This window comes from Lissotriton vulgaris, chromosome 5 (assembly GCF_964263255.1).
Source record: "Lissotriton vulgaris chromosome 5, aLisVul1.2, whole genome shotgun sequence".
NCBI lineage: Eukaryota > Metazoa > Chordata > Amphibia > Caudata > Salamandridae > Lissotriton > Lissotriton vulgaris.
The window spans coordinates 432,258,757-432,283,888 of NC_141693.1; the positions used below are offsets into that span (position 1 = coordinate 432,258,757).

Consider the following 25,132-nt stretch of genomic DNA (forward strand, 5'->3'; position numbering starts at 1 on the left):
ACTGAATTCCGCTCTCAACTACCTGGTCAAAACTGTTCATTGGTCACATTTTTAAGTTAGAAAGATTTATGCTATGTAGTGCGTTTAATTGTCAGGAACACAACGAAAATGCAATTTCCTATGTGCTGCATTCTGCCCATCGCCTCGACTGTCTATGATTGTACGCCAAATGTTAGTATCGACAAAATGCTAATTCATCAACGATGCCTGTAAACCCATCAATTGCAAAAATGACTGCTGTTATGTAAAAAGGGGCGACTGTGAAAGTTGACGAAATTGATGTACATAGACAGCATTCATTCCCCTTCTTCTCCCACTCCTCTCCCTGTGAGCACCATGAATACCGTAAACTATTGACCGTATCACTCTGCCAGTAAGAGCCCATACCCCTATGCATATGTACAGCCATTCTAGGCACCCTGGCCTTTTACCCATTGGAATCCCCGGCTTCCCTCCTGCGCATATCCTAAACCCCCTCTCTCATGCGTAGGCCATGGAACCCTCTCCCCCTGCGCGACCCTGCTGCGAAAGGCAACTCTCCTGCTTGACCCGCACAAAACCCCCCCCATTCCCTCTTGAAGAGGCATCCTTCGCCTTGGCTGACGTAGCCCTCCCCAGCTGCACCTGACTGCCCCCGCACTCTCATGTACGGATCATCAGATCTCTCTCTCTCTCTCTCTGTGACTCTGTCCCTGTGTCCACCCTGGCTACCCCTCCCTTCTCCTCACATGGGCAAGTCATAAACCTTCTTCTTCTGCAAGGCCCTGTCCTTGAGAGTCACGGCCGCGCCTGACCAACACCTCCTTTCCTTCCATGAATACCCCTCTGTTGACGAGCCTTCCCTCCGCGCTCGATTGTCCACACGGCATGAATACCACTCCTTTGATGACCCCTTCCCCCGAGTCCGGCTGACCACACATGTCCGAGGCCATCGCCTGAGCCAGGAGATACCATTTACTGCCCTTATTGTATGAAGTCACTCCTCTTCAAAGGATCCACTATTGATCCTAGCCACCCCACCCCTGGGGCTATGATCAGGCGTACACATCCTACGGAACACTCAGCTGCGTGATTGCCCTCCCCTCTTATCAGCAGGTCAAGGGTCCCCATTGTGAACATATGTGGGGTAGGATTGACACGAGGATTATAGGGATGTCTTTCTTTTACGTCATACTGTCCTGATTGTACTATCAAGTGTTTTGTAAGGTATAAAAGCAAGAGTCTCAGCTCACTTGTTAGAGCACCTCCCGAAAGACACTGTGTTTCGTGTCCGAAATGACTGGCTCTCCTCATGAGAATTAAACTCTGTTCTTGATTCCTGCTCCCAGCGCCCGTCTCTTTATTTGGTAACTATTCAACATGGGAACTAAGAGGCGGTTTGCGCCAGCGGCCTGGGCATCGATAGAATTATGGGCTCATTTTCGACACTCAGGCATGAAACAGGAAATGCTTCATAATTTGCTATTGTTCTGTAGAGAACCGTACTTGGTGATGCCATTGCTCCTTAGTGTACCCATATTCCATTGCAAAGTCTTAAAAATTACAAAGTAAAACATTATATTCATGTTGCCAGCATTCAGTGTGATTCTTTGGGGTATACGAAGCTGGGCATCCAAATTCTTCTAGTATGTCTTTTCTTCTATATAATTCGATGACTCAACACACAATACTGCAGTTGGTGTTGTTGAGGCCTGTCGGTGTTGTTCTTTTTTGGATATATTTTTTTTACTATATTTCAAACTAGCAGACCGTCCCGACGTTGTCCGGGTATGAATTGCTGCCGGCCAGTAGTATATTGTTTTGTAGGATTTCGTTTTGATAGCATTTTTTATCTGTGACAGGCCTGTGAAACGCTCTGATTCACAGTGCACTGCTGATGCACTTAACAGTGCGCGTTCAGTAGTGTGTTAACTTGAGTTTCCCTACTTTATTTTTCCTTGCAATATTATGTAGCCCCAACTCGACAACATGGCATGAGCACAATTTACATTACAGAAGAACACATTCATTTGTGGTAGGCACGGGGAGACAAAGCGATTTGCATGGAATCACAGGATGTTGAGCTGATGCCGAGATTCGAACGTAGCTCCCCAGCTCTAAAGTTCGCAATTCTAGAACTTGTGGCGGGAGGTGTGTCTAAAAGTGTATGTCGGTGCAGGCCATCAATGAGAGAGACCTGTGCATTTTTCAAATCGGAGGTGAAAAACATGAGTATGTTGCTGGAGATGTGGGCCGCCGTGCCACCAATGTACTTACCGGGGGAGGGTAAACACCCTTTATACCGTAACTTTCTTTCCGCATACCATCACTCCGCATACTTTCATTACGAAAGTACCATGACTCCGCAATGCCATTATAACGCATGGCACTACATTTTATATGCTTTACCACGCATACATTTACAACAAAATTCGTTGTAAATGCATGAATGGTAAAAGCATGTTTTTTTTATGTTTGCATAAGGTAAGTATGAGTATAGGGGTATATGTTTTGGGGTACTGGGGTATATGTTTTGGTATTTTAAGGGTTCAGATATAGTTTTGGGTTATGGGGTACAGGGGTAGTTTTAGGGTTTAGGGATAGGTATGGATTTTGGGGTACAGGGGTATTTTTAGGGTTCAGGGATAGGTTTGGGTTATAGGGGTATTTTTAGGGTTCAGGGGTAGGTTTGGATTTTGGGGTACAGAGGTATTTTAGGGGTTCAGGGCTAGGTTATGGTTTTGGGGTACAGGGGTATTTTTATGGTTCAGGGCTAGGTTTGGGTTTTGGGGTACAGGGTTATTTATATGGTTCAGGGCTAGGTTTGGGTTTTGGGGTACAGGGGTATTTTTAGGGTTCAGGGGTAGGTTTGGGTTTTGGGGTACAGGGGTATTTTAAGGGTTCAGGGCTAGGTTTGGGTTTTGGGGTACAGGGGTATTTTAGGGTTCAGGGGTAGGTTTGGGTTTTGGGGTACAGGGGCATTTTTAGGGTTCAGGGCTAGGTTTGGGATTTGGGGTACAGGGGTATTTTTAGGGTTCAGGGGTAGGTTTGGGTTTTGAGGTACAGGGGTATTTATAGGGTTCAGGGCTAGGTTTGGGTTTTGGGGTACAGGGTTATTTTTAGGGTTTAGGGATAGGTTTGTATTTTGGGGTACAGGGTATATTTATAGGGTTAAGATGGGTTAGTGTTTAAGGGTGTTGGGGTATTTTAAGGAGTAAGGGTGGTGTTGGACCTAGAGTCACCAAGTCACATAGGGTAGCCTGGCCTAGGGTAAGACAGTCAGTTCCTAGAAGCACAAGTGTAAGGTTTGCACACCACCCAGCAGTAACTCAATGCACTTCCACGCAAAAACGACACTACACCAATTTTTATGGAAAAATATGGATTGCTTTATAAAAATAGTTTGATTTACTCTCTTTTTCACACCATTATTTCTCCTTATGTTTCTTTTCACTTTTAAAGTTTGATGTCACATTTCAAAGACATATTTCATTCCCTTTGTCAATTACATAAGGGTTCAGCATTAAACTTTATCCACCAGATTTCTCTCAGAACTACACAGTTGATGCAGAGTGGGCAGTGGTTTGAGGAAATCAGCCTATTCAGTTCCCCCAGTAGAACATCAGCATTTCAAACAATCAGATTGAAGGTGATAACAAAAGTTTCCAAAGTTGACCCCGTTGATTATGTAATCCCACACAGTTCAATGCAAAACTAAAGACAGGCAGGCTAAACCTAACTCATGCCAGAGGCTAGCCCTTACTATGTCTGCTTAAACTTTAAAGTTATCACCACAATTTCTCTCTTCACTCTGGAGAACCTATTCCAAGGTACCATCTACTCCCTCTGTCAGTTGGTGAATTCTGGCTAACATTGACTCATAGGCCGGATCTGCCGCATGGACAGTGCCAGAATCCTCTTCCCAACTGCTCCGGTCATTCAAGAGAACACACAGGCATTAAACGTAAGCAGGATCCCTACAGCGTTAAATAAAACAGGAGTTCAGGACTCTTGCACTACACCAAGGCCCGTCTTGTCCCAGTCGGAAGACAGGAAGTCTAGATATCACCTCCTTGCCTAGTTCGTACTCCAGGGACTCTGCTTCACCACTTCCCAAGAACCCTGCTGCTTTTAAGGAAAATTCGTCCAGCTCTGGGGCTTCACCAAAGCAAGACGCTTACTTCGTTAACCCTCGGACCTCTTTGAAGGCACACAGGATCTTCGGTGCTCCTCCCTTTTCGCCCGTTCCTCTCACGCGGCCTGACCGGCCGCCGGTCTTCTCAGCTCCGCTCCTCTACCAGGCCTAGAGGTCTTCCAGCACACCTCTGAGCCTGCGCGGCTTACAGGACATCTCCGCGTCTCAGGAACCACCCAAACTGGCACTAAGCATGCGCGGTTTCGAGACGGCGCTTCTCCTCACTGGTACTGCTCCGCGCCACACTGAGCCTGCGCAGCGCTTGAAACACTACTCCTGGCTGGGAGATGCGGCGCCTCACTGGCAGATGATCTAAATCTGAGGCAAGTAACTGTTAATAAACTCTAATCCGAAGTGCCGGATTTAGGCGGGACACTTCTTCTGAGCCACGAAGACAGTCTCACTGGACACCGGTGATTTGGGAAGAGCAGGGATTACCTTCCTTCCGTCCCAATCAGGCCCGGCCCTGACCAAAGGGGGCACCCCTGATTGCCCTCACCTGGCGATACCTTACTGTCCTCGCCTTCAGACTCCACATAGGATTCTCATCGGTAACCCCTGCTGAAGGGGGTCTCCCGAGTCCACGTCTTGACAGGGTCAGGTCAGAAGATGAGGGATAGTTTCACCACAACAAGGACCGCGACCGAGCAGGTCTATCAATCCTCACAGTGTACCAGTCTCCTCCTTCAGCCGCCTATACTCCTGTCCTCCAACTCTCCTATTCACACCTCACCAACCAAAATGGCCGCCCTGGTTCTGGCCATATAAAGGCCGACCCTAGGAGGTCCAGAAGGGACCAGAAGGTTCTAGAAGGCTCCTATTCTTCCCTATGGGTCCAGTCTTAGGAGTGGCAGTTATGGCAGTTATTATCCACCATTTTTTAGGTCTGGCTGAATTTTAGTCAGAAAAGGCACCTAGGCCTTAGGTAAAAAAAACTAGGAGGGAAAAAGAGCATCTATCCCCCAGGTCAACACCCCAAAAATCCAGTGGACATAAAAAATTAAGGGATATGAGGGGCAGAAAGGGGACAAAAAGTAAATAATAAATAGGAGGGACGACCCAAAAGGGCAGACAGGTCTAACAGGTGGGATATGATTATGGGGTGCAGGGGTATTTAAAGGGAGCAGGGTGGACACCCGAAGCTGGAATGTACAGAGCCTGGGAAGAAAAAGACAATGAAATATTGGGCACAACGCTTGCTTTTTTTTTCTCCGTAATTCCGCGCCCCGCACACGCCCACGCCCCCAGCACACGCCCACAGCACACGATATGAGACATGGCATGAAGGGCGGAACGTACCACACGCCCCCAGCGTTTGTCACGCCCACAGCACTCGCCCACAGAACAACGCAGACACGCCCACAAGGGACTACTTTGCTGGCACGGTTCTTTTACCTTTTAAATGTATATGGTGGGCGTCTGCATAGCCTATGTCCTTCTGCTGCAACTGCCCTTTCCAACGCTGTATTGAGTGTTGTGATTGGTGCTGTGGTTCCTGAGATTACCCGCCTCAAAGGTCTGGGCTCTCTCTATTATATTAGTATAGATAATCAGCGTTCCCGATACTTCATAAGGGGCAATATAACTACCACAGTCCTTCACTCTCAAATAGCTTAATTTTCCTTTTAAAAAAATGTTTGCTTTTTCAAAAAAAAATTGTTGATAACATACTCTGGCAATTACTCGTCCTTACCCTTCTAATAATGCATGACAAAAATCCATGTAATTTGGCTACAAATAGTGTGAAAAATCTATTGCTACAAAGATTTGAGAAGATTTTTTTGGCTCGACTGAAAATTTTGAACGGCTGTTTGAACGCCAAAGGTTGTTAGTTGCGAGATTTGGAAGATGAGGAGACCAGGTAATATGCACTGTGTCATTGTGCACGACAAAGTTTGAAAATAAAACAATTTCCCCCAAAATAAGCATAGGTAACAAATCATCCAAAATACCAACATCACAAGGTATGATTCATCTCAGATCTCTGAATTTGTGTAAGCCTAAATATATATACACATTTTAACAAGGCGTGCGGCTCCTATTAGACACTTTTGGCTCAATTTTCCCCCCAGCCACCCTTACCCCACCCCCAATCACTCCTCTATGCATCTATCCTCAACCATCCTTGGGAGTTAGTTGAACAAACACTCTGTCTTCTGCCTTTTCCACCCCACTGTCTTGCCCACCATATTTATTGGATTTCATGGCGGACTCGGATTTCAAAAGTGGCCCCATCAGCCTACACGCATATGTCCATAGCCATGCACCACTTGCCTCTCATGAGGCATAGTGAACATCCTCACTCTATCGATATATCCAGCTTTGCTATCATGAGACTAAGAGAACAAAGGTGAATTTAGCCCTAGATACGTTCACATCATTTGGTGTACCTAAAGCTATGTATTGCGGCATCAGGAGGCTCGCTGCTCCCACAATTGCTGAGTTCATCAATTACTGTTCTCCAATAAACTTGTATGGTCCTACACCCCAAATATTAGACAATAGTTCCTTTTCATGTTAAGCAGTCGGGGTTTACGATCAAGCCCTTCCCAAAAAGGCTGCTTTATAGAAGTAATTCCTTTGCAGAGTCTGGAGTTAAGCGAGTCACAGTTTGGCCATTATAACTTGTACAAGCTGAAGTGAAGGGAGTTGCGATACATCACATGGAAGCTAATTTGACACCCAGTTCTTAATCTGAGCCGGTGATTGCAGGTGGGACCCATCAGCACTTATTTTTGGAGATTAGCACTTACTTTCCCTCATCAAATTTTGACCTAGAGCAAGAGAGAAGAAAAATTCAAAAGGAGGAAAGGAAGATGGAAAATCGGCAACAAAAGCAGAAAGCAAGGATGAAAAAGATCCTGCAAGAGTGAAATAAAGGGACCCAGAGTACGGTGATGAAAGAAAGGGGCACTAGGTGAAATTAAAACTATGCGGCCTTGGTATTCGGCAATCCCAACATTTGTCAGTGCCAGCCCTGGTCTTCTAAGGAAAAATCTGGGCATTCACGCTTGTAGCATTTATTTGGAGGCAACCTATCAGAAGCTCCTCAGAGCAGGGTCAGCAAGTAAAGGCCTGTTGTCTGGTTCTCGGTTCCGCATATTTACAATGGTGTCTGATTAAACACACCCGGGAACACGATGTTCTGTTTCAAGGGCTCAATATTGATGTGTGGAAATCAAGCCTCCTGATTGCTTAAGCTGGGGCGTGCACAGTTGTTTCAGTGTCGACAGAGGAAAGGGGGGCTTCTTTAGGATAGTTTGATGTATTCGAGCTGCACTCTTATACTCTCGACTTTTGTTTTCTATGCAGGGTTTTGCAACTTTTTCTGTGCCCAGGCGGCACCTTAATTTGATGCTATTTTTGCCCCAGCACACGTGCATATTATAAAATCTTTGTCCCATAATGCTCCAGTATTATTTTTATCATGGCAGGCGATTCGGTTCACTGAAGGCCTTCTAAATAGCATTGAGTGTTAAACATACAGAAGAATGAAACAGGTGTTCTTATGTATCCTCCCTGCAATCCCAAGGGACATAAATTGGGGGTAGCATTGAATGATATGGGGACTTCTAAAGCGCGTACTTACCCGAAGGCTTCCCAGGGCTGTATGAGTCAAAGCGTGTAAACTATGTTGCATGGGTTCATATAAAGAGCGGATGATTAGTGGGAGTAGAGCAGGAGCGGCTGGTGTCAGGGCAAAGTGGCAGGGGAGGGACAAAGGATGAAAATACCATCAAAAAAACAGAGAACTACTTACCTGCTGCATCACCGCTCCTGTTGGCTCCCAACCCACTGCAGGCATACTCTCCTGCGGCCAATCCAGACGCTGCTCCCATGCACGAGAGCAGAGTCAGGATTGGCCTGAGCACCGCAGATTTGCGCTCCCAGAGAGACTGGGAGCCTGTGCCGGCTGTCTCCATTCCGGGAAGACAGCTTGGGTTTTGAGACATCTCAGTGCGCTTGTCGATTTGTACATCCTAAGGCGGCATGCCAAACAGACATGTGCACTGACAGACGTATGCACCAGTCTTCCTGCAGCCTGTCACCTATTAGGCCCCGCCCCAAAGACGTGGCCCGGGAAGGAAAAAAAAGATTAAAAAACTGTTTGATTTTTTATAATGTTGAGGATGCTGGTGGGGAGAAGGGGGGATTCTTCTACGCCATAGTGGAGGAGCCGCCACTGGGGTAGAGCCAGGCTTTGAGCTGTGTACTAAACCGTGTCTCATTATCTTGCTTTCTTAATTCTATCGACATTTTATTTATTTATTTGCAAAGTTTTATATAGCGCTGGCTAGACCCGGAGGGATCAGAGGGCTTTACATGAGGATCAGTGAGTTACATGTTCCATAATTACATAGACAAGTATAGACATAGGAGAAAAGAAGAAACATGAGATTACACAATGAGTTTGAGTTTATTAGCGCATACAAACGACTTATGGGGAGTGAAGAGGTAGAGGGGGAATGGTAAACGGGGTAGGGAATGCAGGTATGAAAATACAACGGAGAGGCGAGGAAAACGATGTCGGGCTGGCTGAGTAGGTGCCGGCCGAGGAGTGAACCAGAGCCAAACTCCTCTATAGCTGCATAAGACGAAGAAAAACTATGTCCAATGTCCGGCTGGGTAGGTGGCAGCCGAGGGGGTGAACCAGAGCCAAAATCCTCTATAGCTGCCTCAACAGCTCCACCGGGCATTGGCCATGTCGCTCAGTCTCCACGGTAAGTACAATATTAATGGTTTCCGCCCGGGGGGCCCGTCATAGCTCCATCTGCCACACCAGTCCTATTGTTACGGGAAAACCCTGAGCGTAATTCAAACATCAAGTGGTGCTTGCTCAGTGGCGCTTGTCCAGCTGGTTTCTCAGACTGCGCTGCAGCGCGTTCCATGCCTCCCTCAATAGTTACTGTATTCCAGTGCAATCGAACAGTGAGGTGGGGAGATGTTTGGCAGGCTGACTCCCTTTCATAGCAGGCTGTTTCTGGCAGAATATGGTAGGATCTGAGTCTCAATGACCTGAGCCTCTACAATCCGTTAAAGCTGTGCACTCTTCATTAAGGCTAGGCATGCAACAACATCAGGAAATGCGGGGGCCCGGGCCTTTCATCAGCAGGCAATAGTAGATCACTGTTCTCGACATTGTGTTCCACAACTTAGGCATAAGATGTGAGGAGGATCTTCTGCCCCATCTAGTCCTTTGGATTCAAGACACCCTCAGGAGTTCAGTATTGGACTATCTTAATGTTCTATTGGGGATATTAGGTGTTAAAAGTGCTCTAATCTAGGGGGGACCTTTGGGATTGAGCTATCTACATGCTAAACAGAGTGTTTTGAATGTTGTCCTTTCCTCGATGGTGAGCCAGGGGAGGGAGGCCAAGGCATTTTTGGCTAAGGCATGTTTAGGGATCATAAGTAGAGTCCTTGCTGCCACATTTTAGACAACCTGTAGTCTCTTGATAAAGGATAGGGAGTTCCCGTAGTCCAGTTGGGAAAGAACTAAAGAGTGGACCACACATTTTTTGGAGGGGATGGATGAAAGATCAAGGATTTTGCAAAGCTGTCTAAGGATGCCAAAGCAGGTAGCTACAAGTTTTTTTGCTTGTGCATCCATAGGATTGGAACTGTCCAGCCACAGACCTAGGCTTTTTATTGGGGGAAGGGTTTGGCAGATTGACCAAGCACTCCGGCCATTCTAGAGAAGGTTGGGGAACTGGTCTATACCCCAGAATCATCAACCCTGTCTTTTTCACATTTAATTTAAGACAGAAGTTTGTCATTTACCCGGCCACTTTTTCAAAGCAGGGAGAAAACTGTTGGTACTGTGATCCTTACCCAGGGGTAAGAGAGACAACCAAGTGTGTGTTGTCGGCATATGAAACGATCGACAACCCGAATTGCTGAACAATGTCAGCTAGCAGATGCATATATATGTTAAAAAGTGTGAGACTGCGGGCAAAGCCCCGCGGTACCCCACACTTCAGGGGGAAGACATCTGAACAGAATTAATTTTTTGATTTAAAATGACCCATCGTTCAGACACTTTTGTTAAAAAAATGGCTTGAAGCCCACCAGTATCTTACCATGTGTTGGTTTGTGTGGCACTCTTCTTTACAGCCTTGTAATTCGCCAAGGCAGGCCTAACATTTCTGATCCTCTTGGAGCAAGGACCAGGCACTGATTGATTGAACTTAATCAGTGCCCGTCCGCTGCTCCTGAGACAATAAAGATACTACTTTGTTCCGTTTAACTTTTAGTGCCCTGCAAACAGAAAGTGCGTGACAGGCTAAAACGTGCCCAGCAGGACAAACTAAATTTAAAGATTTATTTTCTATAGATATTTTTTTTATTTTGCCAAGTTTTCTTTTCTCACTCTGCACTGGTGAACAGTCAAAATATTGAGTCCAAAATATCGATTGGACATAATATCGAGTTTTAAATATAGATTGGACAAAATATCGAATGGACAGAATATAGATATCAAAAACATCGTTTTTAAGGTAAGTAATGTAATATCGAATGTTAAAAATATAGAAATATAAAATATCGAAGTATATAATATAGATTATCAAAAATATCGATTTTTTAATAATATCGAATTTTTTATAGTGTTTTTTATGTTATAATATGTGTGAAAAGTGTGTATTTATGTTATAATTATTTTTTATTAATGAATTTTTTATTTTTCTTTGCGTAATTTAATTCTGTAGCGGGTTGTGGGTTTATAGGGAATAGGGTGGGAAGTAATTTAATTATAATTAATTAAATAAGTAAATTATTTATTGGTATTATTTTTTAATTAATTGTTGATTAATTTATATTTGGTAAATAATTAAATTTTAATTGGTAATTAATTTTAATTCATTGATTAATTGCTAATTATGGTAATTTTACAAATTTTTCTGTGTAGCGGGATGTGGGTTTATAGGGGAATTAGGTGGGAAGTAATTTAATTATAATTAAATATGTAAATGTATTTATTGGTATTAATTTATAATTAATAGTTAATTTATATTTGGTAATTAATTATATTTTAATTGGTAATTAATTTTAATTAATTGATTAATTGCAAATGTTAATTTTACTAATTTATTTTCTGTAGTGGGTTGTTGGTTTATAGGGGAATAGGGTGGGAAGTAATTTATTTATAATTAATTAAATTAATTTAATTGCATTTAATTTTAATTGATTGTTAATTAATTTTTAATTATTAAATAATTAATAGTTAATTAGTAATTAATTTGTATTAATAGGTAACAAATTGTAATAATTGTTAATTAGTAATTTTAATTGATTAATTATATTATATTACATTGGTAATTATTTTTAAATATTTTTTTAAAGATATTAATTTAAATTTTTTACAATAATATATGAAGTATTTACTTCCCCTAATGTTGCATTCTCTGGAGTGGGAATATAAATTTTTACCCCTATGCTATCCAACGCTTTCCCTACTGTTGCACTCATTGGAGTGGGAATCGTAATTTTTACCCCTACGCTATCCAACGCTTTCCCTACTGTTGCACTCATTGGAGTGGGAATAGTAATTTTAACCCCTATGCTATCCAACGCTTTCCCTACTGTTGCACCCACTGGAGTGGGAATAGTAAATTTTACTTCTACGCTATCCAACGTTTTCCCTACTGTTGCACTCTTTGAAGTGGGAATAGTAATTTTAACACCTACGCTATCCAACACTTTCCCTACTGTTGCACTCTTTGGAGTGGGAATAGTAATTTTTACCTCTACACTATCCAGCGCTTTCCCTACTGTTGCACTCTCTGGAGTGGGAATAGTAATTTTTACCCCTACACTATCCAACGCTTTCCCTACTGTTGCACTCACTGGAATGGGAATAGTAATTTTAACCCCTACGCTATCCAACGCTTTCCCTACTGTTGCACCCACTGGAGTGGGAATAGTAACTTTAACCCCTACGCTATCCAACGCTTTCCCTACTGTTGCACCCACTGGAGTGGGAATAGTAAATTTTACTTCTACGCTATCCAACGCTTTCCCTACTGTTGCACCCATTGGAGTGGGAATAGTAAATTTTACCTCTACGCTATCCAACGCTTTCCCTACTGTTGCACCCACTGGAGTGGGAATAGTAAATGTTACCTCTACGCTATCCAACCCTTTCCCTACTGTTGCACCCACTGGAGTGGGAATAGTAATTTTAACCCCTACGCTATCCAACGCTTTCCCTACTTTTGCACCCACTGGAGTGGGAATAGTAATTTTTACTTCTACGCTATCCAACGCTTTCCCTACTGTTGCACCCATTGGAGTGGGAATAGTAATTTTAACCTCTACGCTATCCAACGCTTTCCCTACTGTTGCACCCATTGGAGTGGGAATAGTAATTTTAACCTCTACGCTATCCAACGCTTTCCCTACTGTTGCACTCTTTGGAGTGGGAATAGTAATTTTTACCCTTACGCTATCCAACGCTTTCCCTACTGTTGCACTCTTTGGAGTGGGAATAGTAATTTTTACCCTTACGCTATCCAACGCTTTCCCTATTGTTGCCCCCACTGGAGTGGGAATAGTAATTTTAACCCCTACGCTATCCAACTCTTTCCCTACTGTTGCACTCTTTGGAGTGGGAATAGTAATTTTTACCCCTACGCTATCCAACGCTTTCCCTACTGTTGCACTCCTTGGAGTTGGAATAGTACATTTTACCCCTACGCTATCCAACGCTTTCCCTACTGTTGCACAATTTTTACCCCTACGCTATCCAACGCTTTCCCTACTGTTGCACTCCTTGGAGTTGGAATAGTAATTTTTACCCCTACGCTATCCAACGCTTTCCCTACTGTTGCACCCACTGGAGTGAGAATAGTAATTTTTACCCCTACGCTATCCAACGCTTTCCCTACTGTTGCACCCACTGGAGTGGAAATAGTAATTTTAACCCCTACGCTATCTAACGCTTTCCCTACGATTTTACTCTTTGGGGTGGGAATAGTAATTTTAACACTTCTATTATTGTACGGTAATAATATTGGATATTATTTAATTATTTTATGTTACTATATATATATATATATATATATATATATATGTTTGAACAAATGTGATTTAATTTTTTTTATAACTTTCATTAAATATTTAATTATTATAAGTTAATTTAAGTATTTGTAAGTATATTTTAGTAATTAATTTTTAATATTCATTTAACATTGTTTTTAATAAAGTTGATATTTTTATAAACTATATTTTAGTAAACAATATTTTATACTCAATATTTTTGTACTTACCTGTTTGTAGATACAAACTCGATATTCTATCTGTCGATATTTTTGATAGTCGATATTCTGTCCCTCGATATTATGTCAGTGATCCCTCTGCACTCATGTTTTTTTCTTTTGTTTTTCCTCACGGGTGCTGTTCTCAAAAGATGTGGATTATTTTATGGCAATGCAACATTGTTTCTTTCTTATGTGTCATTTCTGACATGATGCTTTAACAAATTATCATGCAATACATACCAACCCACCCCACAACAATCTTCCCCACTTAATCTAATCCACCTCAGACCAATCAAATTCACCCCATTCGAATCCAAACCACTCATTTCAAATGACCACACCCAATCCTCCCAAACGACCATACTCCAACCTACCCTGCTCCAATCTACCCCACTTCAATTCGCCCCACTTCAATCCAAAACAATCTGTCACAATCCAATCTGCCCCACTTCAATCCAAAACTATTTACCCCATTCCAATCTGCCCCACTCCAAACCAAAACATTCCACCCCACATGAATCCACCCCAGTCGATCTCCCCAATAAACTCCATCCCACCCCAATCCAATGCGCCCCAACCCAATTCAATCTACCCCAATCAGTCCAATCAAATCCACCCACTGCAATCCAAACCACCCCACTGCAATCAATCTACTGTGCACCAATCCTACTCACCCCGCTACAATTAATCCCACTTTCCACCCTCTCTAGTTCACCACACTTTAATCCGCCCCACTTCAACCTAATTCACTGCATTCAGTCCATCCAACTCTAATTCACCCAACTCTACCCAGTCCAGTCCACCCTACTCAGTCCAATCCATCCAACCCACAACACACCAATCCAGTCCAATCCATCCAGCCCCACCCCAGTCCAATCCACCCAGTCCAATCCACCTCACCCCAGTTCAATCCATCCCACTCTAATCCAATCCAACTAATCCAGTCCACCCACTCCAATCCACTCCACTCTATTCCACCCCACCATACGCCACTTCACTCTAAGCCACTCTACTCTACGACACTCTCTGCCACTGAACTCTACTCCACTCCACTCCACCAAATCCAGTTTATGACACTCTACTCCCCCCACTTCACGACACTCTGCGTCACTAACTTTTAGCCATGCTGAACAGTAGCCACACTGGTGAACAAAATAGTGCAGCAACATTACCAAAAGCCATTAGCTCTCGTATAGGAGCGACCTATTGGATTTGCCAATGCTTGGGGTACCCAGTGATTTAAATGAGCCCAGTACGTACTACTGGCACTTTTTTTGTTATCTTAAGAGGGAGAGTACCGGCACTTCGCAGAAACAAGCCGGCACTCTGACATTTGCGTCGTGCCACAAACTTTAGCCACACAGGAGAATTTGTACCCGCCGAGCATGCACCTCGTAGAAGCTTATCTTTTCCAAGGCAGAGGTCGATGATCTGCTGTAAGTGTAACATTTGAGAGAAATAGTATTTTAAAAGGACAGGTGAATGTTTGTAATTAGCAACACCGCAGCTGAGCCCCCTTCCATCAATGCAGTGTTTTTCCAGTTTCCTCCTCGCTCCGCCCGCGGTATTGCCCAAGATAGTTCATTCATAGCGAGGCGGGAGTTCTGCAAACTGTGCTCGTGAGTCGCTGACCTTTGAGCTATTTCCTTCGAGCGTGGCCCCTCCACCCGGGTCCTGTTACCGTGGTCTTAAATGACATGGGCTTCAAGGGCCCGAGGCAGCCCCCCCCCTCACTCCCCCCCCCCCCCCCCCCCCCCCGCATGCCACCTGCTTCTGGCATCAGAATGGAGTGACTTCTGAGTCGCGGAGTAAGAAGTGAGGGTATAGTAGATGTTTCCATTGTTTCCGTTCAAATATTATATAGTAGGCACGGCGCTGTTTTCTGCGGTGCATTTTCAACAGGGAATGTCATTCAGTGGAATGTGTCTTCAAAGTTTTCTTACATCGAGGCAGATACATCGAATGACCACGAGTTAGCTGAAGTCCTATCGGTGCATTCGAGGCAGTTCAAATGCAACCCTCCCAAAAAGGATTCAGAAATTGATTGGATTTAGCCCAGTAGCTGGGAAGGATGCCACGGGCACTGGACCAAGCAAGGAAAACGCACCCTTTCATTGCTGTAGGGATAGTATAATGATCAGGGTACAACGAGCCCCATGGGCCTCTATTCCCCAGTGCCACTGCACTTGCTGCACCAGTGGCAGCCATGCGCCTGGCTTATTATGCACATACAGACACATATTACAGATAGACATCTGTGTCTCTGAAGACATGGTGACAGAACACACACAAGTGTTTGGGGCACATCACGGCTTGCTGGAAAGACACAGTAAATACTCTGAAACCACCATCGCCACTGGTCAGAGACGGGGCTGCCTTCTTACCACCCTTATTTTCTATTCACCCGTGGAAGAGGGATCTCTAAAGTGTCCTCCAAAGTTGGGGGGTAGGCACACCGCTAGACTGCTCAAGGTCCAGAAACAGAGATGGTACCTAGAATCTGAAAATGGGAAGGTTGTCTTTTACTATACCAGTACGGGGCTCCAGTATATGTTTGATTTCAGCGTCATTGGTTATTTATTTTATAAAAAAACATACGATTAACACAATCAAGACTGAAATACATTGCTATCAAGCCACAATCAAGTTGGCGGTTAAATCATCACTACATTAGTATTGATAAAATAATCGACTTTATCGGTTTTAGGAGATTAAACCCTGAGATGCAGTAAAATAAAATGACAACAAACGGCGAGATTTTCTTCATTATGGCATATGAAAGCACTTTCAAATATGTGAGTTCAGGATACCAGTTGTACAAGCAACGATTGTGTTTAATAGACTATAATGTTGATCTATAATATTCTGGGCCATTACAGGGTTTACATGGCAACTGTCTTGCCTTTTGGTTCACTAATGGTTCATGTTTAAAAACTATCACTTGTACAAAGTACTTCTCAGTGCAGAGCTATAAAGTGACGTATTAATATCAAAGTTTCCACATGGTAAGGAAATGCACCTTTTTAAATAATATTTTACGTGATGTTTGTTGTATGATTTACATAGCACACACTTTAAGGGCTCGGCTCGTGCACAGGCTCTAAGAGCCAAACCAGACCCTTGACTGAGCTTGGCTCTCACTGTTAATTTGTTGGCTTGATCATCTCTACTACAAATTTAAATTTCAATTCATGAAGGTGGTCTACATTCTAAATAGAGCTGGGTCATGACGGGTCTCCAACCTAATGGCTTTTGTATTATGTCTCCATGTGTGTGTGGCGGCGTCATACATAAACTTCACAATTTACACTTTGGGAGTTTTGAGGCAGTTTATCACTCCCCAAATATAATCCGATTTACATTCTGAACCTTCACGAATAAGCGGATAACTCAGATATTCTGTGACCGCCAGTCACACCTATGATTAGATGTTTCACATTGAAATCAAAACCTAATTCGCTTGATCTTGGAAGGACATCCTGTAATGCGTGTTCCCTATGCAGAGCAAACTGGGTATCCATATCTTTTGGGCTGCATAGTCTAAAAGGACTAACTGCTTCACCTGCATTAAGGTTTGATTATTTCACCCGCTCAACTCCAATCATCACTCTGTCCTACCAGCTAAAGGTGTCTGCATTCTTGCAGTGTGCTAATGTGGCCAGATAACATTACTGGGCCTACTAGCTGGAGCTTACTCACACACCTATTCAATCAACCATGCGACCTTCACGCTGCTGCACCTATGCTAAGATAAAAGACCATCAGTTAACAGCATCTGATCCCATAAGACACAGTGGGGTGATACCCCATTAATCTTACAAAGATAACCCCCAGGCAATAATCTTCACCTCTATAATGCATTAAACTCTGGATCTGTACAGCGTTCCTCCTCACCCCTTCTCATTCGGACATCAACATACTAAAAGGTCTCAGATCTGAAATCCAGTCTGCGGGCAACTGTTAAAAACAGTGGAGCAGCAGCAATCTGCAATTAAATACTAACTACTTCAGCTAAAAGACACATTTATTGCACAAAGAGCAACCCCCACTTTGAAAATGTAGCATTATACACATTCACAAACAGCACAGCTGATTCAGTGCAATGTAAGTCAATACCACAATAAGGAAAAAAAGTGCAGGTAAGTTTCTTCCAAGCACCTAGACTACTTGCATTCAATTAAACCCCGATTCACTTATCTGCAACATTGAAACATGCATCTGTGGCCTCCAATGGTGATTTCTATTCGAACTGCTATGCAAACCTCAAACAGGAATCAAGTGTGTATCCACTGAATTGCAGTTATTTCTGTGTCTGTCCCCTCAGTTTAGATGGGGCGCATCTGTCATTATCAACCACTTTTCAAGGGCTCCACCAAGATTCGTGAGCTGGACAAATTGCTGGGGAGTGGATCCCGAATGGGAGACTTACAAGCATGTCTGTTGGGAAAGAGATGAACTTGGGTAAGACAACACTGTTGTATAGATTGATCTTATCCCAATTACCTTCTATGCAATTTTGTGTTGGCATAAGATAACTATTAATTCGTTAGTAAAACATTTTTACTTGTCTTGTAGCACAACATCAGGTAAATCAAGCTGTTCATCAGCAAACCTTATGAGGGAAAAATTCACCGGGCACTGGGAGACAAGAACTCTACAGAGACCCACATTGGTGAAAATCTGGTTCTCATGTCAGGCCCTGACCTGGACCAGAATTTGGAAAGAAGGGGACCCCTACTAATGCATTCACTACTAGTAGGGAATAATATGAACTCTTTTTTTGCAAAGCAAGCAGTAGTGAGCTAAATTAATTAGCCAACAAACCCAAGGAAACCATACAACTGAATAAATTGTGACATGTAATAGAAACAAAACTAATTATTTACGTATAAATTGATTTTTTTTGCTTTATTTAGATTATTTTCTTCATTTTTGGTAAACATTTCCTATATCTAATTTTAAAAACTTCCTCATTTCCGCTCTATTCTAGTTTTGAGCTTGTGGGTGCTGTATGAAGACAATACGATTGTTTTTTTCTTACCTTGGTGGTACGTAACAAATGAACCCTGTTGTCTCGTTATAGATACTATTATGTTGCTTTTGATGGTAAAAGGCTGAGGGGCCGATTAGGATGGAGGATTTTCCGCCTCCTCCGGGCCGGCGGAAGCCACCTCCGGCCCGGAGGAGGCGGAAAATCCATTGCGGGCTCACCAAAGACCCACCGCCACATTACGATGGCTGGTGGGTCTTGGTTTCTGTCCGCTGCTTTTCCGCCGCGGTCGGATTACAACCGCGGCGGAAAAGCTCTCATTTGGCTGGCAGTGTCTATCAGACACCGCCGGCCAAATTAGGAAGCATTTGAAAACATGCTTTTCCGCGGCGGTTTTTCCGCCGTGGAAAAGCATGTGTACTTTTGATTTTGGGGGCCCGTTGCGGGCCCCCAGGGTGTTGGTGGGTGGGGGGTGCACATGGGGGGTACCTATGGTACCCCCCAGCATTTACATGCACAATGCGGCACGCACCGCGCGGTGCCTGCCGCTTTGTGCATGTAAATGTTACACATGCACTTTTAACATTGCGGCGGGTGCTGCTTCAAGCAGCTCCACCAGTGTAAATCACTCGGCAATTCTTCAGGATCTATCTTGATCCACTATCTACATGGATGGTTTGTTATGGAAAATGAACGCTCACGGGGTAGGTTCTTGACCCTTTTTTCCAGGAAAACTCATGAAGTTAACTTTTGTAACAATCGTTGCTCTGCCTAACTATTGATGAGGCGTGACTTGAACCTGAATTGGGTTGGTCCCATGATTTGTATTATTAAGTTACCTCATTGAAAGGTCATCAGGCCGGATTTCGCTCTAAACACTCGACATTGGATAATATAGCTTTACTTCAGACAGTTCCTGACAAATATGTTACGTTAAATGCTCAAATTTTATATTGTGCTTTTATTGGTTTTTCGACTGCGTTCGACAGTATAGATCAACCGACATGGTGGGGAAAACTGGAGAATCTGGGAATCCCTTCTGATCTTCTTACAATAATAATTTCCTTACATACAGCAACTTGGTGTAGAGTCCAGATGGGGGAGAAAAAGGTCTAACTAAATCATTTCCTACGAAGAATGGGCTAAAGCAGGGCTGCTTATTAGCCCCCTTATTATTCTCTGTTTATATCAGTGATGTACCAGGGCGCTTTTCCAAAATTAAGAATTTCCCTCCAAAGTTAGCACAGGAAGATATACACTGCTTAATGTATGCAGAAGACATTATCATACTCGATCGTACTCCAATTGGCCTGCAAAGACATCTGAACGAATTAAGTCAACATGCAACTGAACATTTTCTGGCCCCAAATATATCTAAAACTAAAGCTCTCCCTTTTAATCGCAGAAGGAAAGCTTTATGTTTCACTTGGTCATTGGGAGGTAAGCAAATTGAGACAGTAAAAGAATATGTATATTTGGGCCGCACTTTTAAGCATAATCTACAAGATACAACCCACTTCAACATCTGGGGCGGAAGGCAGAATTGCATGTTGGGGCATTACTGAGATGTAATCGTTCTAGGGAAAATAGACACTTCAATTAGTTGTTGGAGGTCTATGTCCTGAAAATCCCACTGATATTATCCTATGCCATTGAATATACTCAAATCGAAGCATGGTAGCAGATAAAAATAAAGGAAGGAAGTATACTTCCAAAACTGGTAAAAGTTTCCCAATCTGTTCCAGTTCATGCTCTTCGCCTTGAGCTATCTATAACAGGAATATTTTCCTGAGTAATTTCTAATATCATAAGGTGGGCATATAATCACTTACATGCAGCTCCAGACACATTAAAATATTTGATAAAACTCGAGACTTTTAGAAAGGGGGCGTCCCGGTATACTTTTAATAGGAACTTGCTAAAAGCCCTTGAGGTCTCACAATGCACTTTATCACTTTTACAGGATTGGCCTCCAGATCATCTGAAGCTCTTTTTAAAACATATGGTCCCAAGAATTAGCTATGAAAGGGATAAAGAATACTGTATTCAACTAAAGGATTTTAACATCTTTGCTGAGAAAATAGTATTTAAAACACCCCAGCCTTATTTACAGTTCCAATTAGAGCATGGAGCAAGGAGTTGTATCCTCCTCTTACGATTGGGTATTCTCCCTTTAGCAACTCTTATAGCTAAGTGGGAAGGCACAATTCACTCTTAAGGCACAGGTGATCTATGCAAAGGCGGCCAACAAGATCTGCATCATGTTTTATTAACTTGCCCCAACCCGAGATTGGTATAAGCTAGACAAAGGTTTATATTGCCTATTCAGTTAAGATACAATGCCATGTTAGCTCAAGATCTAATTATGCTGTGTAACTCTCCCGCTAATGAATTTGTCTGTTATCACTTGTTTAAATTTTTTATGTTCATTTTAAAAAAGTATAAATTTTAGAATTTCTATTAACTGTATGCTGTATAAAACAGTACTAATCAATTTAATTAGAAATTCAATCGTTTTTTCCATGCCCCATGAATAATAATTTTAAATATCGGTATTTGTTGATCTCTTGTGAGGTCTGAATCAAAGAATTTTTTTTTTGGTAAGTTTTACAATTTTTTACAGGAACAACTTTGCATAGCTTGTAACCACTCCGCTTGAACACAGAGTGTGGCTAACGCCAGAACCCATAGCAGAAGAGGCATTGGCCATGCTTAGCAGGCATTGTGCAGGAGTTGGGGCTTTGGAGCAAAACCTATGCCCAGTACCTCTGTACAGGCTATTCCAAAATCGTAATTTATAACATTTACTATCAGAAATGTATAATATTTATTATCACATATTGATTCAACATTTGAGTGTTGCAATTTGTGCCTACTAGCAGTTCTGTGGAAAACAGCAACATTTGAAAGATAATACTTTATGGGAATTAAAAATAAAGTTTCCATTGTGTGTTCACTGAAAAGTTATACAAAACAGGAAAGTCTACTAGCCGAAGGATTCTGAAAACCTAAATTTGCCTAGAGGGGCCCTCTGGAAGCTTGCAAAGTGCTACCTATGCAGATGTAATTGCAATGTACAGGAGTGCATACTAGGAACATTAGGAAAACTTGCAATATTGATTACGCTAACACGCATTACAACCTCAACCTCCCCAACGGACCCATATCACCCCCCCCCCCACCTCAGGAAGCTCCACTATCTCCCCATTCAGAAAAGAATCCAAATAAAGATTCTGACCCACGCCTACACGCCCCTCAACGACCAAGGACCAGCATACATCAACCATTGCCTGACTTTCCACCAACCCTCCAGACACATGTGTTCCGCCTCCTTCGCTGGCACTCCCAGCATCTGCCAAGCAACGGTGGAGGACGCTCATTCTCCTACCTCACCGCCAAGTCCAGGAACGACCTCCCCCTGCACATCATCCTCCCTTCCGGAATTCAGAAAAGGACTCATGTCTTGGCTCTTCGACTGATCACAACAAGAACCCAGCGCCTGCACACCCTCATGGGTGATTAGCTGCACTCTATCAATCTGAGTTGATCGAAATGTAGTGCCTTGAAAGATGTTTCAAAATCAGTTTATGGCCCCAGGCTCTAACAATTTAGCAGTGATTGGCCTATTTGTGCAAAAAGGGTTAGTCATGAAATGCACTGGTTTCATGCAGGGAATACCATTTAAAAAACATTTTTATAAAAAAACTTGTTTCTAGTACTCCATTCTATTGATTTTCTATTGACCCCAAGCCAACCTTTTATATGGTTTATGCTTCTGGTAGCTGGTATGTATTCTTTGAAAAGATATTGGTTTGTGGTGTCCCAGCTTGCCACAGTAGTCCCTCATTGTCTTGTGGCTAAACCACTTACTCTGGAATTTATGTGCTGGGTTCAAATCCCAGCTGATGTTTGACTGGAATAAGTGAGGCACAGGCACTGGACAAATCACTGAATCTCCTAGTGCTGAAAAGTGCTATAATATGTGAAATTTAATTCAATAAAAAATATGGAATGTAATACATTGTGATATTCAAATGCACTCGGTTTCTAAGAAGCTAAGTTTGTGCTGTAAAAATATAAATTCAAACGTACATTTAAATCCTAGCTCTAAAGTACACCATTTGCTGCTAAAATTCCGCGAGCGCACAACTGAGCTGACACGGACAGATGAGGACATCTTCAATAATTTGATCGCATCGGCAGCTTCTCATTAAATACTTCCACCAGCTGGTGAAGAAAGATTTCAAGTTTTTATACAGACCATAATCCACGGATGTGTGTCGGCTGACACCTCTCTGAAAATTTCTTCAAGTTTGATGCCCATGTATTAGGACCCCAAGTCATCGGCTGTCACGTTCTCCCCGTCTGTCCTGATGAAGACCCGCCTCTGATGCCCAATAAGTTGCACTTTTGTTAAGGGTCGAAACGTCAACGTTACTGTCTCAATTAGTCGACGCAATTTCCCTGACTTGAACAGAAAATCATAACTACTGTTGGGATTTATGCATTGAGTCTTGGACTTGAACGATAAATATCTCCCTGTGTTATGTATATGTCATTTTTGTACAGACGAATGTCACATATCACTACCTGTCACTAATTGTACACCGTGGCCATTTGTTTCTTCGCCGTATGTGTTTTATGTCACGGATAGCCATTTCATTGATTTGCATATATATGAATACAAAGTACAGAAATTTGTTTTTTTACATAAACAAGTTGTTATTCTTGGTGTGTTACTTGGATATATGACTAGGACATATTTCCTTTAATGTATCTAATACCTTGTGCAAATCAGTTGAGCTACCGCACAGAACCACTTTTTCTCTTGTGTACTTAACCAGGTTCTGAGGGTTACTGGGTAACCCCATTATCATTAATGGCTAAAATTCCCAAAACATTTATTAGAGAAAAACCCTGAAACATTCTTTGAATAACAGCATTTAAACCAACAGGTTTCACTAATGTTAATGACAAAATGTCACTTTAAAAAAACATAATTTGTGGCTGCATTTCTTAATGAAAACATTTGGGGAGGTCACCATCTCCCATGGCCTAAGTTTATACATGAATGCGTGTGTTTTTCATGTTATTATTTTATTATTGAAAGATTCTGGAGGCCAATTTAGCCCTTTCAGGCTTGCCTAAGAGATTCTTGCAAGAATTATCACAGTTCCACCCTCAGGGTTTTTCAAAAAGGGAAATCAGCACCAAAATCCTTGTCTGCAAAGGAGACCTGTGAGGTTTCATGTAACAAAACACGCTGCAGTCTTTAACTCGGTGCAGTAACAATCCAAGGTCTATTTGCTTTAACCTATGCGTTTTGCAATAAGGAAAGCAAGCCTACCGCCGTTTTTGAAGCTTTTCATATAAATAGCCTAGAAAATGGAATGCAGGTCGGGGGCGTGAGAAAACTTCACATATCAAAAGTTAGGTTGACTGTTACAAGCCAGAAAGCGCTGGCGAGCAGCAAACACGGTTATAACATCTGGGTCGAGGTGCACAGCGGTGGCACGTAAAGTACAAGAACACAGGTGGGGACGAGCAACAGGTTGCGACACGTGTTCTAAGCCGCCTCCCGAAGCACGTGCATTGGAAACAGTGGGTATGCTAACAAAGTGCCCTTTCTGGACACTGCAGCCTCTCTTACCTGGGTGCCCCTCCCCCACGGACTCCGAAGTAAACATGAAGGCCCCGTCCCCATCCCGGGAGCAGTCGTGCAGTCCGTCCACCGGCCCGTTCATGGCTGCGCTGTGGCTGTGTCCGGGTCCAAGGCTGCAAAGGGCGCGTGCTGTGAACTCTCACTCACTCGGCAGCGGCGCGTGCTATAAAGGGAACGCTGAGAATAGTAGACACACAGGAGGAGCAACCATTCCAGTGCACGAGAAGGGGGAGGGGCCTGTTACTGCGAGAGAGTAATGGGAGGGGCAAAAAAGGGGCGGTTCAGTGCCCAGGGCGAAAGGACTGGACGGACGCACTGTGCCAAGGGAGGGGGTCTAAGCGTCGCGAGGACGGCGGAACGGGTTGTGGGCCACTAATGGGGCGCCATGGCAGTTAAGGGACACTTATATGGGAGTTCGACCACTATTTTTGTAACTTTTACCAATAAGACTAGAGCCATTGTGCACCATTCATCCCAAAAAAGAAAAGTGCCTCTGAATATAAACACTGTTTTCCTTTTGTGTTCACTGACAATGAGAAGCACGTCTGAAAACAAGAAACACAAAACAACCTAAGGCAATCAAAGTAAACTGGTAGAAGGATCCCTACACCCTAGAACATTCGCAAATGTTACCCAATCACGAACTCTATTCTGCGCAATGCCGTCCCATCAACTTTTGTTTACTGTGATAAAGGTTTGCAAACATTACCATTTTCAATTCTGATAATCATTAACATCAAAAACAAGTTGAAACAAAGTGAAGCACAGTGTAACCGCAACTCTGCAAATTAAATAAAAGTATCTTGGAGTTCGGGTATTGAAGCAAAGAGTCTGGCAAGATCAACCTGTCTCCCAGTTTTTGGTCAGGTGTTCCCTTAAAATATGGACATGTCCAACCTGGTCCTTAAAATATGGATATGTCCAACCTGGTGGTCCAATAGATCAGAGTCAACAACTTCAAAATCAGTGGGCATGAAAACGAGTGGGGAGGGTAACCTGTCTGACAATGACAGTAATTAATGGACCCAAAAGTCCACTGACTGAGAGAA

The 25,132-nt window shown here is 43.0% G+C and overlaps 1 protein-coding gene across 1 annotated transcript in view; it reads right to left on the reverse strand.

Annotated features, from left to right (window-relative positions):
• LOC147711030 (S-adenosylmethionine synthase) overlaps positions 1 to 24,322 on the reverse strand; it is a 115,819-nt gene extending 91,497 nt beyond the window's left edge. Inside the window, exon 1 of the mRNA XM_086921846.1 lies at positions 24,072 to 24,322. Within this exon, the coding sequence (XP_086777972.1) occupies positions 24,072 to 24,165 (94 nt within the window). The 5' untranslated portion in view covers positions 24,166 to 24,322. The remainder of the gene's footprint in view (positions 1 to 24,071) is intronic.
• Positions 24,323 to 25,132: the final 810 nt, after the last annotated feature.